At 37.7% G+C, this 14,525-nt stretch overlaps 1 protein-coding gene across 2 annotated transcripts in view; it reads right to left on the reverse strand.

The window, feature by feature from the left end:
- Positions 1 to 14,525, reverse strand: part of kif26bb (kinesin family member 26Bb) — a 36,351-nt gene that overhangs the window by 20,106 nt on the left and 1,720 nt on the right. For both annotated transcript variants that reach the window (XM_030129047.1, XM_030129048.1), the window contains exons 3-7: positions 10,941 to 11,426; positions 7,687 to 7,808; positions 7,410 to 7,581; positions 2,085 to 2,294; positions 227 to 320 (exon numbers count right to left, since the gene is read on the reverse strand). In XM_030129047.1, the coding sequence (XP_029984907.1) occupies positions 227 to 320; positions 2,085 to 2,294; positions 7,410 to 7,581; positions 7,687 to 7,808; positions 10,941 to 11,426 (1,084 nt within the window). The remainder of the gene's footprint in view (positions 1 to 226; positions 321 to 2,084; positions 2,295 to 7,409; positions 7,582 to 7,686; positions 7,809 to 10,940; positions 11,427 to 14,525) is intronic.

The following is a 14,525-nucleotide window of genomic DNA, read 5'->3' on the forward strand; positions in this document are numbered from 1 at the left end:
GAGAAGACAAAAGAATTAGGTGGCTGGAGATGAATATCAAGATTGATAAGAGGACAGACAGAATGGAGGGGGGGATTTTAAGTGATAAAGAAAGAGTGAATGATAGCAATATTGGGACAGAAGTGCAGGAGGAGGGGGGATAGATGGCCCCTGAGTATAGATAAAAGCGTCCCACTCTCATCTTAAGATTTTAACCCATGGCCTCTCCCAACGACCCATTACTCACCCACATCAGCGCATCCCAAACCCAGAACACATCCATCGCTGCCACTGAGCACACAGCGGATGACGTCAGTCAAGACGCCTGCACATACCTCGGCCTGGTCAGGAGAAGAAAAGGACAGCCAACATCTTATGATTCATCTCTGCACCGAAAAAGTACATCCAATGAAATGAAAGAAGCGAAGCAGAGGAGGGATGCATATTCAGTAGATTCCCTTGGGCTTAGATATTGTAAGCAGAGCTCAGAGAAAGTTGAATATAATTGATGGACTGTGTAATTGTAGTGCCTGTATAGGCCCTATCAGTTTTCAGGTCATCAGACAGAGAGAGCAAGTCAACCATAGTGTGTAAGTGGGCAGAGAGGATAAATGCATGTTGAATACTTGAGAAAACACAGGGCAAAAACAATCTGTCTGTCTGTCTATCTATCTATCTGCCTAGATAAGGAAGCGCCATTACTAAATACAAGAATTACTTTAGGTTGGTTAGGTAGTATTTTTTCTACCTATAAAATACAACTTAACTTATTGTCATGAAAATTTCAAAAATAATAAATATTTCAAAAACTTAAAAAAAAACAAAACATTGGAATGCTTGTGCAATTTGCCCGCCTAGTGGTACTTCTAGCTTTAGGCATAAGCTAACTTTAGCTCACTAGCTATCGTTAATTTTAATGCTAAAGCTAATGTTAGCTTATTGGACAAGTATGTCTTCGTACTTCTATATATTGAGATGTATTATCATTTGCCTTCATAAGAACTGCTGTAATTACAAGGAAATATTTACAAAATTAAGGAAATAGAAATAGCTATCCAAATACAGGACAAAACAGGTTTCTGATAGAGGTAGTGACAATTTTTGTTAAAACAAAATACTGCTTCTTGTCACCAACATTTCAAAATAAAGTGTGCTCACACATTTTATTATTTTTTATTACAAATGTGGAATATCTGTCCACAAAAATATTCTGACTAACACAAAAGATAAAAGATTTGAATGTTATTCATTTCATTCATTCATTCATTTTCTGAACCCGCTTTATCCTCACTAGGGTCATGGGGGTCGCTTGGAGCCTATCCCAGCTACATAGGGGCGAAGGCGGGGTACACCCTGGACAAGTCGCCAGTTCATCACAGGGCTATTCATTTCATCATTCATGAAAACATAACAGCTAACCTAACTTAAAGCCGATGGTATCAGGTCTCTAATGTCACCAAACAAGACAACTTAAGTCAGACTCACCCTTATCACTATTTTCGCTTTGATGGGTGAGATTAGTGATATGTTTGGGTGAGTCAGGTTGTTTTTAACTTTCATTTCAGCTAAATAAAAAAAAAAAAAAAAAAGAAACAGAAAATTCCATGTGTGTTTGGGCTCTGCTTCAGCTAAATGTTGAGATGCTGTATATGGGCCTGGTTTGTTGCAGTAGTTAAAAACTGTCTCACACATTTCTCACAAAACATTTAGTTAATTTAAGATCCTATCTATAGGTGTTGTAATTTGCTAGTCTGTAAATAAAATGTCATTAAAGATCTATTGCAACAACATATCAGTGGGTTTCAACAACGAGCCAAGAGGTTTCATTGATTACTAAAACTAATCAATGGTTGATCAATAGGTTTCATTGATTAGTTTGACTTTAGTCAAACTAGTTTGGCAACAGTTTTCACAAAATCTTTCATCTTAAGCCAAAACACCTTTAGTGACAGGTGTGTAGAGTTAGACAGGAGGCTAGACACTTTATAAATTTCTGTGTGGCATCAAATAGCTTAAACAGGATGTACAGTATATACAGAATAGAAGTCAGTATGTGAATAATGACTAAGAATAACTACACAGATAGTCTGGATAAAACAGTAAACCTGGATTGAATCTTGAGAATAAGTGGCATCGAAGTTGAAGGTCTTCAGTAGATTTCTTCCATCTCTGCTGAGCGTCATTGTAGTATGTGGTTGGCTTTTGTAGATGGGTTCAATTATAGTTATTCTTTTCCTGGATGGGTCAATTCGGAGGACAGGTGGTTGGCCATGGCTTTCTGACAGCATTGGGTTCACCCTCAGCACGACTTTGACCTGAACACCAGAGCAGATGGAATACAGCCATGTTGACAATTACTTACAATATATTAATACCTAATGAAAATCAAGTGGATGTTTCAAACATACATGTGATACATTTACATATAAAACACTTCCAGTTTTGGAATTATTAGCCTTTAAATTCAACCTCGGTAGACTTGAGCCGATAGAATTTGTTTACTATTCTTAGTGGAAAACTGTGGGGTTCTAACACTCAGTATGTGTTTGTGTGCAGCAGGCATTAGTCAAATACCAAATGTCACTTTTAGGTTACTACATTTCCGTAAGTCAAACTAAATCTTGCACTGTAGTGTTTATTTATTTGGTTTTTGTTTGCTGGTATTTATTCTTATACAGGACTAATTATTATAGATTTTTTTTTTAAGATGTTGTACACTGCTGGTCCTGAGAACAAATTCCGTTTCATGTATAAACATGCAAATGACAATAAATTGAACCTTGAACAGCTATGCATTACTTACACAAGTCTATAATTTATCTATTTATTTATTTATTTATTTATTTAGAAATTATCTGCCTCAGAAATAAATCTTACATACTTTAATTAGATGCAATAGAAAACAAATGACAAAAGTGTTGGTTAGCTGATGTTTTGAATGTATATGAAGGAGTGTTATTACACATATATACTTGTTTATGTACATTTATACGGTAGATTTATAAATCTTCTGCTAGAAAGATCCTGCAAAGTGAGTATATCATAAAGTGCAGAGTATATTTGAGTAAAACCCATTCTCTTGTTAATTTTTAGGATTTTAAATATTGACCCAAGACTGTATCGAGGGAATTAGAGCCTTTATTAGTGATTAAAACATGGTAAAGTTCCATTACTTTTATTCTTGAGGCATTTTACTTTAGACCAATGTTATTACTGTATTTTCAGAAGTTTAACTAGGAGTTAGCTCACTATCAAATTAATCACTACTTGGTAAATACCATGTTACTTTCTGGGAGAAATATGAAATATTCTGTTGTCATAATAGTACTCAAGAAAAACACATCTAAAGTTCCTATATCAATATTTTGCTCTTATGATTTTTTTTGGATGTCTCAGATTTTGGGATTAATATGTTCATGATTTGTAACCACTGTAGGAATAATTGATCATTTGCTGTCTGCGTAAATTTTTATAATCTGTTTGCTAGCATAGAGCATACTAGCCATTCCAATTAGGTTTAGGGTTAGAGAGATTAAATGTGTTTTTCACGCACTTTTCACTTACAGTTTTATACATACTCAACACATATACATATCCAGGAGAAGGGTAAACATTTTAAAGTACTCTGGGACATGTGCAGAAAATTCCATTATTTATGAAATGTAAAAAGTGAGGGAATTGTTTTTACATGGCTAGATAGGATGTGATTTTAGAGGAAGATTAATTGAACATGAGCAGCTTCACTTAAAAAAAAGTTATAAAAAAAGAATGAGTTTCAAGAACAGCCAGGTTCAAAAATATCTTAATTTAATATTCAGTGCCTTTTGGCCATATCCATCTTTATGTCCCTGAAAACATATTAGATAACGTAGTATAAAATGGTAAGATTTTGAATATACTGTAACTGAATGTGCTGACAGTTGCAGGAGAATTCTTGATATACATACGTTGCGTCTGAACAGTGGTTTAGCCTGACAACAAATATTATTGATATTCAGACTTAAGACTAAAAGACCTGAGTCGCAAAAGGAGAGGCTTTAGCTGAACAATTTGGTAAATGTCAAAAAGGATTAGGTCTGTTATGATTGTGCCAGGGAGAGATTTTTTAGTACCCCTTTAACAAAATGTGTTAAATCTGTCTGCACCCGTCCTGTCCACCCACTACCGCACATGTAGAAATCTTTGGCAGTCTGTCAGGAGAGCAGAGATGGGAACGTTTCCTTTAAGATTCAAGTAGACAGCCAGTTCATCCAATTTGGACACTGCTCTGACTGTTCATTACACTTACAAATGCATGGCGATGCATGCCTCCTGCTATATTTCCGCATTTCATGACATTAATTCCTTAATGCAGCTCTCCACAGGAAGCCTAGGGATTAAGATGCTTTGATGTCTTAAACTAAGTTACATTCGTTCTCTGACATCCATTTAACAAGGTTTATAGGAAACAAGGCAATATCCTTCATAAAAGACAATAAACTGCAGTAAGGTTTATAAAGTCTTAATAAAATTATTCTTAATCATGATTCAGGTCTGCAAGGCTGCAAGTATACCGTGACAAATGTGGTTTCCTTTAAATCATGCAGGACTGCATTACACCACAATGACATCATCCTGCATTGACAATATGAAAACCTGAGAGCCATATTCCATCTGCCACACAATAGGTTCGCATGTTTTTTTTCCCTCTGCCCTCATAATTTTCATACCTTATGCAAGAGGTGGCTCCGTAACCATATTGAACATGTGTCAAATTCTATTTATGAAGGTTCAATTATTCAGGAGACCCATTTACAAATGAGGAAAATCTTCTGCCGTTCTACTACACTTATTTTCTTGCTGAGTGCTTAGGCAGGTGTGGCTGGCGGCGGGGTCTATACAAGCTCTCATCTGTAACTCTAGACTAAACCCAAGAGTCCATCTATGAGGCGAGGGGAGGGCAAGCAGCCATATTGATCTACCCAGTTTCTCCCAAAGGAGGGGAGGGCAGAGGGAGGAAAGGAACAAGATGGAGGCATTAGCACCACATTACAGTGTATTGTAAAGGAGGTGGTGATATAGGATCTCCACCAAATTGACTGTGATCTCTTTACTACACAACATGGGCGGCAAGAAACACTTCCAAGGTGTTGTTAGTGGGCGAGAATGTTAGAACGTTCTGTCAAGGATACACTGCCAGTCCTGCTCTTTGAGTTTACACAGTGCAGCAATAAGACTTAACCCTTTAGCCCCTGACGTGTCTGTGGTGAGCATTCTGAATGTATGATTTATTTTAAATATTCATAAAAATTCAACCATTTGCTCAATAGGAAAAAATTCAAAATTTGCTGACAGAATAGACCTTGTTCTTTTCATAGACATCTGAGTATGCTCAGTGCACTCTCTGCCACCTGAGTAATGGGGGGCAAAACACAGAGCAGTGAGTGAGACCAACTTGCTATAAAAATAGACAATTTTTGCTTCTTTTTTTACACCATTTTCCTTGTCCTTTTTTGTTTCTACTGTTGTTTGCGGTGTTGTCATGAATTTCCTTTCTTTTTTAATGTGTTTTTGCCGACTTTTGACTGTGTAACCGCATTATGGAGTTCAACCTGGTCCCAAAAAGCAGCTAGACTTACAAAAAAAGAGCCCCAAAACAAAAACTACTGGGACAAAATTCAAATCCTTGTTGTTCAGTGTTTTCCAGTTCACAGTTCATGTTCAACATCCTAAATCTCTTATTGAGTGCCTTATTTAGTAAAAACCTGTCAAATTTCAATTCCTCTCTGTCTTTTTCTGTTATTCCACCCTGTTTTGACACCTAAAACACACAGTAAAGCAAAACCACTGAAGAAAGGGAACACAAGCACATACTCACAGCAGCTTTTATGACACTGAAACAGATGCAAATTCACAGCAGCTCATTTCACTGAAATAATGTGTCGGGGTTAAAGGCTTAAAGTAGTCGAAGGGAACTAAGAATCTTTACCAAGTGACTGCAACAGTCTTCACCTATTGTTATGTTTACATTCAATACATAACTGCTGTCTAGACTTGTAAGGAAATTACACAGTGTGTGATGCATGCAAATTTTAGTTAAAGGGTCTTTGTGTAACATTTGTGTAAGCTTTGTTTTGTGTTGGACTCTTGTGCCAGGAACTGGTTTATGTTAGTCTGTGTGTAGGAAGTTGACAGAGGTGCCGTAACACCACCTGTTTGTTTTGACATGCTCAATATCTTAATAATATAGTAATAATTAAAAGACTGGGCACTTACCAGAGGATCCGAATAAAGCAAATCCAACCATAATGACTCTGAAAAAATATTTCTAACTTAGCATTTTTAGAGAGAAGTTTGATGCAAGTCAAAGGAAGCCAGGGATTTTTGAAGTCAGCATCTAGTGGCCATTAGTGGTATACCGCTTTAACATAGATGTTTAGTGGCTCCATTTCACATGTTGCACAATGCTGCAGTGGTAGCAAAGGAGACACTGAAGATTGTTAGGTAAATCTGACCAAACCCTGTACATAAAAATCAATGCATTGTGGTTGTTACCATAATGTAGATGGTCATTAGCTTTAATAACAGCTGATGTCAACAAATGGCTGGACCCCACAACAAAACAGACTTCAACATAAACTTCACACAAGCACATAAGCACATGTTACTCTTACATAGAAAATCTTTAAAACACACTTTGTAGCAGCAAAAAAAACAGGTTGTGTGTCCTCCACAGTTTTGGGGTGGACCTGTTTTTTTTATGACTAGGAAGAGAGCTTAAATGTTAATTTTATTTTACTCACATAAAAGTAGGTTAGTGTTAATGTGGTAAAATTGGACTTGCATTGAGTTAATACATGTAAAAATCTACTGACTTTACAGTAAAAATTTATCAAAAATATAGTTTGAATAAAAGTTTTTTATTATATCAGAAATACCAGAATACCAATGTCTGTGAGCAAGTAAGTAAGCAGTATAGACAGTGTAGTGTGAATATCCTGTGAGTGTTCTTAAGTGGCCATTTTAGGACACACATGACTTACATCACTGCATACTGAAGTTGTTGCTTATCTTGGACTTGCAGTTGAATTGCACCCTTGAATGTTGCAGAACATTTTCTTCAGGTTCTGCTTCAGTCTAGGTTAAACATGAGCCGGATTCTGATTAACACAGCCCTGCATTGAAGTTTTGTGTGTCCTTTTTTTTTTTTTTTTCTTTCTTTTTACTGTGGTTCACTTCTTTGGCATTTCATCTGACTGCTTGACATAAATAAGCGAGTGACTTCCTCTTGGCACTGGAAAAAGTCAGTTCAAGGACACATTTCCTTACTTCCCTCCCTGATATTTGTGCTGATGTATGTTGCATGCTATATTACCCTCAACGTCCAAATAAGGTCCAGTGAAAAAATGACAGAGAAAAAACACTGTTAGAATTTGAAGCCATGGGTCTACCTTGCCAACATTGGGTGAGTCTTTGGATTTGGTGGCAGCTTGGAGCAGGCAGGAGGGGACGGGTGGTGGGTTTTTCTGGATCATCTCCCTGAAGCAGGTGGAGAGATGAGCAGGAGCTGGATCAGTAGCTTGGCCTTTTTTCCTCAGCGTCAGATTGAGCTTTTCAGCTGCCCTACAGGAAAGGAGGGAGGTGGCATGTTAAACCCTTGAAAATGAGAAGCTGCAGATAAAACCCATTAGACTTTAGATAAGAAAAATGACAGACATTTAAACTTACTTGGCCAAAAAAGACATGGCAGCAGAGTTGGCAATGTTGACTACTCTGGATATGTGAGGGATCTTTGAGCTTATCTGTACAGTCCCAGCATCACCACAGCCCAATGTGACTTTGTCCGCAGCCTGCCAGAGGAGAGAGCTCATTATGAAAATCCAAATCTGTAATTGCACTAAAGCACTCACACCCAAAGGGGCTTGTATCACAGGAATTACACTGGGGAGGAATGCAGGGTGCATCTGTATGGAGTCTAAGTGGGGCATCAAGGCCAAGGGAGGCATAGTATGATCGTATTATGGCTCCATCTTGCTGCATATGGAGAGTGAGGAACAGTTTGTGATTGCTGTAGTGACTGCGGTCTGAGTTTAAGATGTGACTCAGGGATGGGGAGTTGCGGTAAACATACTGTCATTGCCTCTGACAGGCACACACAGCTACAGTTGAGTCTCTTTATGTAAAGCGAATCCAACAATTCCACTCACAGCAGTCACTTGAAGGTCTCTTTTCTGAACCCATCCACGACTGTGTGAGTGAGTGCAGATGGGATTTATTCAACATGCTACTCTGCTGCAGGTCATAGATCCTCCTTAAAGCTATATTAAAAGTTGATGAAACCTCTGTGACTTCATTCATTAGTTTGTTGACTGTCATTTTGAAGCGATAAGTTGTTAGAAACATAAGAACACATTTTAGTTAAGAGGATGGAGCTTGGGAAGGGTGACGTGTGAAACTCACTAAGCTAACTTAACACATGCTATTGTGTTTCAAAACAGCAATGTCAATGTCATAGACTGTATATAATTAATGAATGTAGTGTCAATGACGTCACCCATTCATTTATGAACAGTCATTTTGAGGTCAGTATTTTGAGATTTGGCTGTCATCATGTTGGCTTTTTGGAGCCAGGGGAGTCAGAAATGATCATATATGGACGACAGGCTTGGATTTTCAGAAATGTGAGAGGTCAGAGACGTCTGCAAGATTTCTTGGTTGAGATTATGCTATGTGCTAACTTACTGACTCAGCAAAACACGGAACTTCTTCAAGCTCTGCTCATGTCTTTCTACAGTCTTGTTAGTGGAACCTGTTAAACACAGCTACAGTGGAGCTTTCTACCAAAGAATATGTTTTATTTAATAAACTGAAACTATAAAAGTTGGCAAGCAAATGAGCTGTCAAACCAACCTGTCAGTCAAAGCCACACAGGCAGACATCAGCGCTTCTATTTGATTGGATTCTATTTGAGTAATGGAGAAAAAATGACTTGGTGTAATTTTAAAACACACTAATCAGCACTAGTTGGCCAAATTAGCAAGCTAGCTGACAGTCCATATAACCCAATACAAATTAGTCCCCAACATTAGTTAAAGTGTGACAGGATAAGGAAAAGCCAGGAGCTGAAGGTGAGTCTGACCTTTATTTCTTAACCGCCAAACCAACACTGACACAGGAACAAGTGTACCAGAAAACTCGGGAGCATAAAACCACGCCCCCCTACCCATAGTCCTGCTGAGAGGCATGCCCCCTAATGTCCACCCCACATGTAACTAAATGACATTAATATGCTAAGTATTGTAATTAAGGCTGATAAATGGATGACAGAATCCTATGGCAGTCTTATTAGTGTAACATCTTAGTTACAACTACGGCAGAGCTGCCTATCAGGGGGATGTGTTTTATTCAATAAACAGGAGATCCAAAACTCCAAAAGAGCAGCCAGCCAGCTGACAATCAAATCCCACATGAGTGTCAAGCCTTAATAATTTAAACACCGGAGTTATATAAAAAATAATTGCTTTCTGTATATAAACATGAAAATTAGCTGTGGAGACCAGAATTATTTTTTTGTATCAGGCTGTGAACATGTTTATTTCTGCTGTAAAGTTGGTCATTTTAATCTAGGATATGTGAAAAGTGGAGGTGGTCATTCAAGTGGTCCTTCAAACTGCTGTAGACACTTCTGTGTTGGCTTCATCTTTCAGCCCCAGAGGTTCATGCTTGTTTAAACTACACGGCAAACATCTTGTCCAAAACATGTACTGCATATGTGTATCTCAAGCTCAGTGATTCAGGTTTTCAGGGCAAGATAACAATGTTGACTGCCTCTTGTTTGTTTTATTTTCTTGCATCCACCCATAAAATGCCAATTACTGCCTTTAGAGACCTTGGTTTAGAAGAAGACGATGAGAGAAAAGAATATAAATAGCATAGCCAAAGGTAATACATATGTTTAGCGTACAGATACTGTACTTCCCCAGCTTTCCTCTCTTCTTGTTGACTCATATCTTCTGACATCACCTTTTATTTTTTCACTTCCCCTCTGCTCTGATTTCTCTATATTTGATTCACAAGGGTGTTTTATTACAGTACCTATTTTTTTTCCTCTCATCTCTTAGCCTAGTCTTCTTTATTTTCTTCTCCTTGTCCCCTCCCTTCCCCTCTCCTCCTCACTCCCCCAAATCAATCCACTTCTCCAGCCCTTTCTCCTGCCTTCCATCTTAACCACTTAATTTGCCGTTCTCCTTTGCTTTCCCCTGATTTTTGTCTCCTTGTTCTTTCTCATTTTTCTTCCCTAATGTCTATTCTTTCACTTCGGCCTGCATCAACTAGTATTGATCCTTTCTCAAACTGGACCAGTCTGGCTGACATCTTATGCATTCTCTCACACAACCCATGCACAAGATGCTTTATTGCCATTGTTTAATTTGATTAGATGATTTCATTAAAGATATCAGGTTAATTATACTAATGTTCTTAAGAACGCATTTGGTTTAATGCTGAAGACACATACTCAAAGGCATCACAAAGACGCATCAGGAGTATAATGTCCACCAAAGTTGAACATTATATAAAATCTATAATGGCTTTCATTCACTTTGTACAGGTTTGTAACTCTTTTTTATTGGGGAATGGGGGTTGACGGGCTCAAGCCAGCATGGCTTCCATCACAGTAATGCATATTTCACCAGCAGCCCTGTTAAATATGACCACCCCCCTATTGATCACGAGTGCTTTTTGACTGGTCGGCTTTTATGACAAGGGTAAATCATGACCCAATTCCATTCCATTAGCAAAAGTACTTTTAAACAACGTTCCACAACCATGGGATCTAAATAGGGTCTGATTAAGCACTATGAATCATTGCTTTGCTGACACGTGAACCCGTAAAGATGTACTTTACCCATATAGCTCATTAAAAGGGGGGTGCACACTTGGGGATGTGTGATTTAGAGGTAGGATGAGGCTTTTAAGGGTACCTGATTGCAAGGGTAAGGAATGGGACTGTCAGCGGTGGAGGTGACCAGCTGTTTCTGCTCCTCTACCCAGCGGTCCATATCAGGGTTGGGGTATTTAGGCCCTCTCCGTCTGAGGGTTTGAGGGGTCCTTTGAGGTGTCTTGGGGCTGCTGGGTGTCCTGGGGCTTTGTGTGCCGTGAGGGCTGTGGGTCCGGCTGCGAAGCTGATGCACAGACCTGATGGTTTCCCTGGACGCCCTGCCATCATCGTACTTGGTGTCTTTTTGTCCCAGCAGTGTGCTAGAACTGAAGCCAGATTCAAAGGGAGTCCTCGCTAATGACTGGCCCCTGCTCAGAGCCACATGGATGGCCTCTTGCTTCAGCTGGCTCAGGTTTGATCCGCATGTTCCACACTCGCCTTGATCCCTCTCTCTGTCCCGGGATTCTGCAGTGGACCGACTGTGGACACGTAGGTTGTCTTGGAGGAATGCTGACAGGTCACTTGAGTCCTACAGAATTCAACAGTGAGAATAATTTGTAACTCACTGAGAATACAACCAAGTCAGTATGAGTCTGCAGAAAGATTTGAACATGAGCTGAAACCCTGAAACAAATGTGAGCTATTTAAGTCCAAGGCTTGAATAAGTGCCACAAGTCACAAAAGAGGACACAAGACTAAATCATACTTTTATGTGTGTACCCCATTGTAGCATTGTATTGCACTATATTTTAACTGTCTTCTTGTACTTGAGTCTCGTTTTCCTCTACATATTGAATAGACACACATATACATTTCCACCATCAACTGATACAGAAGACAAACAAGTTGTAGCATAAAAATTCACTAGAATGTAGTTTGATATATGCACATGTTGAAGAACTTCCTTTTTTATTCCTATGGACTGTGCTCAAATAAGACAAATAATCCAACAACTTTTAAGCCTTTGATGCATGAATTATGAGAACCTTAGTCAAGATTTTTTTCCTGAGTGCTTTTATTCCTCTTTAGACATGAAAAAAACAATGTGATTGAAAATTTTTTAATGAACCTATTTTTTATGGAGTTACAAAAATGTCAACTCAGCTGGACACCATGCATTTAATTTTTGAAGCAAAGAAACATGTATTTAAAATGCAATATCAGAAAGTGATAAACTGTGTGAAAACTATGAAATAAAAACATTTTTAACGCAGCTAATCAGATGTTTTCTCACATTTTAGCATACTCTAATACTGTAAAAACCTTTTTGTTTACAAAAACTCTTAATTACAATCTAATAACAGCTAGCAATTGATTTACATTCAAACATATTACTGCAGATCAGGTTTATCAAGAACAGTAAAGTTACAGTAATTGTATGAATTGCAGTGTATGACATGGAGCACTAGCGTCCACTGAGTTGGCTGATATGCAACTAAAACAACAAAACCCATGACTATACAAGAGAACAGCTGTAGAATAGCTGTCCACTGTAGTGACCGCTATGCATGAAAGGGTTAATGACAACATAATAACAGTGCTAATTTATGGTTTGAGAATTGCATGACGAATCAGGAGCATATGAAAATGAAGTCGTGGGAAAGCACATTAACTAGTCTGAGCACTTAGAGTAATCATAGAGTCAGTAGTATTGATTCAAACTACAAATACCATTTTTATAGTGATGGAAGCAAAAAAAAATGCTCTTATTGTTTTTTTTATTTTAAAGAAATGTGTTGTTGATCTTGTTTGTTAACCACAAACCCCCTTGAGACAAACATGGCAAAAGGCAGCAGTGGTTATGAGAGCATGTTATTTTCACTTTCCCCCAAAGAGAATGTCTTTAAAATGCTGAATGAACTGTGTAATCACCACAGACAGTTGTTGCTATCGAAACTGAAAATAATAAAATAATAATCACATTAAATTTGGAAACAGCTGACAGTACATGCTTTGAAAAGGATCAACTCATATTATTGAAAAGGATGCATTTGACATGTGAAGACATCTAACACTTTTCATCCTGACAAATGACACTTATCGTATCTTGTTTGGTCAACCCTTGACATCTACAACATCAAGTAGACTCATTCCCTCTCAGTATCCATCCACGTCCATCCATCTATCCTACTCACTGTCAGCATGATGATACTCCCACATTAGGAGTAAGGTTTGACTCTTACTTATCTATCAAAGAAAGTCTTTCAAGCTGCAATAGTGTGGAGAAATCACTGACAAAACTAATATTCTTCAAAAATTTAGAAGCAAATTGTGTTCAGTGTGCAGGTTTTATATGTACAAATGATCTCTATTTCTTAGAAGCATGAGATTAATGTAGTTTGGAACTGTGAACATTTTAAGGAAGAAGCCACTGCCAAAACACCTAACGGCAGCCATACTTTCCACCATAACTTAGATGTGCATTTTGCTTTACATCTCCTGATCCAAACATTACAACACAGAAAAGGTGTTTTGATGAGTAAGGATCACAGTAATACCATAAACAACAAACAGTTAGATTTTAGTTCAATAACAAGACAATTGAGGTGTCTCTGAAAATTTTGTTTAAAAAATTCTGTCTATCTGTTGTCTAGTCCTCATTACATTTAAGGTTAAGATATTTTGCCAAAATACGGTGCAGACATTCTCTTGGACTCAAATGAAAAGATTTTGGTGGCCAAAGGTCAAAGGCCTATCCATTCCAATGAGTGTACTATCTTGGGAACAACTTGAGGAATTTCTAAAAACATTAAACAAATGTTCATTTGAACTGAGTTGGTGGACAAAGGTCAAAGGTCAATGTTGCTGGCGATGTAAAAGGTGACTAGACTGAAAAGCCCATCACTATTTGTAGGAAGCATGCAACTGACAAGACCTCATGGACAGTTTAATGTGCCAGAATGGTGGACAAGTGTGACTTAATAAATAATTCTTCTTTAAGTTAAGTTAAATTAAGCTAAGTTAAGGAATATCCCTCTATTCTTTACAATAACTGTATCATCAGACAGGGATAAGCTTTTAACTTCCACCATAGAAGGTTTACAAGAGAAGATCTGTAAGGTCAAAATCTGTTAGACTTCATTTGTCAAGGAGTATCTTCTACTTTCTGTGTATAATGTGACTAAAACACAACCTTAACTGCATCGAACTAACATGTCAAATGTAACCGTAAACCTAAAGTGGGTCATCAGTGATCTGGTGAATGTTAAGAGGTTTTAATTAAGCCTTTTAAAACTCTACACATCATGCATCCAGCAGATAAGATCTGATAAACTCCCAGTTCATATGTTTGAGGGTTTTTGTTTGTTTGTTTGCTTGTTTGTTTGTTTGTTTGTTTACTCTTTTGTATGTATAGAATAGGAAATACAAAAAGGGCTCTAATAGATAACATCTGTATAAATGGTAATGTTGGAGGTATTTTGTCACCTTTTTCAATAAAAATAAAATGAAAAAAAAAAAGATCTGATAAACTACAGCCCGGATGAAAATTGTATAACTTGTATGCTTGGTTAAAAGGAACTTGTGTATACAGTACAATTTATATTATAGTACCCAGACAGTAAGTATAGATAGTGTGTGGATTTTCCATCTTATCCAGACTGTAAGTCCATATAAAAAGATGACATGA

Source organism: Sphaeramia orbicularis, chromosome 24, assembly GCF_902148855.1.
Source record: "Sphaeramia orbicularis chromosome 24, fSphaOr1.1, whole genome shotgun sequence".
NCBI lineage: Eukaryota > Metazoa > Chordata > Actinopteri > Kurtiformes > Apogonidae > Sphaeramia > Sphaeramia orbicularis.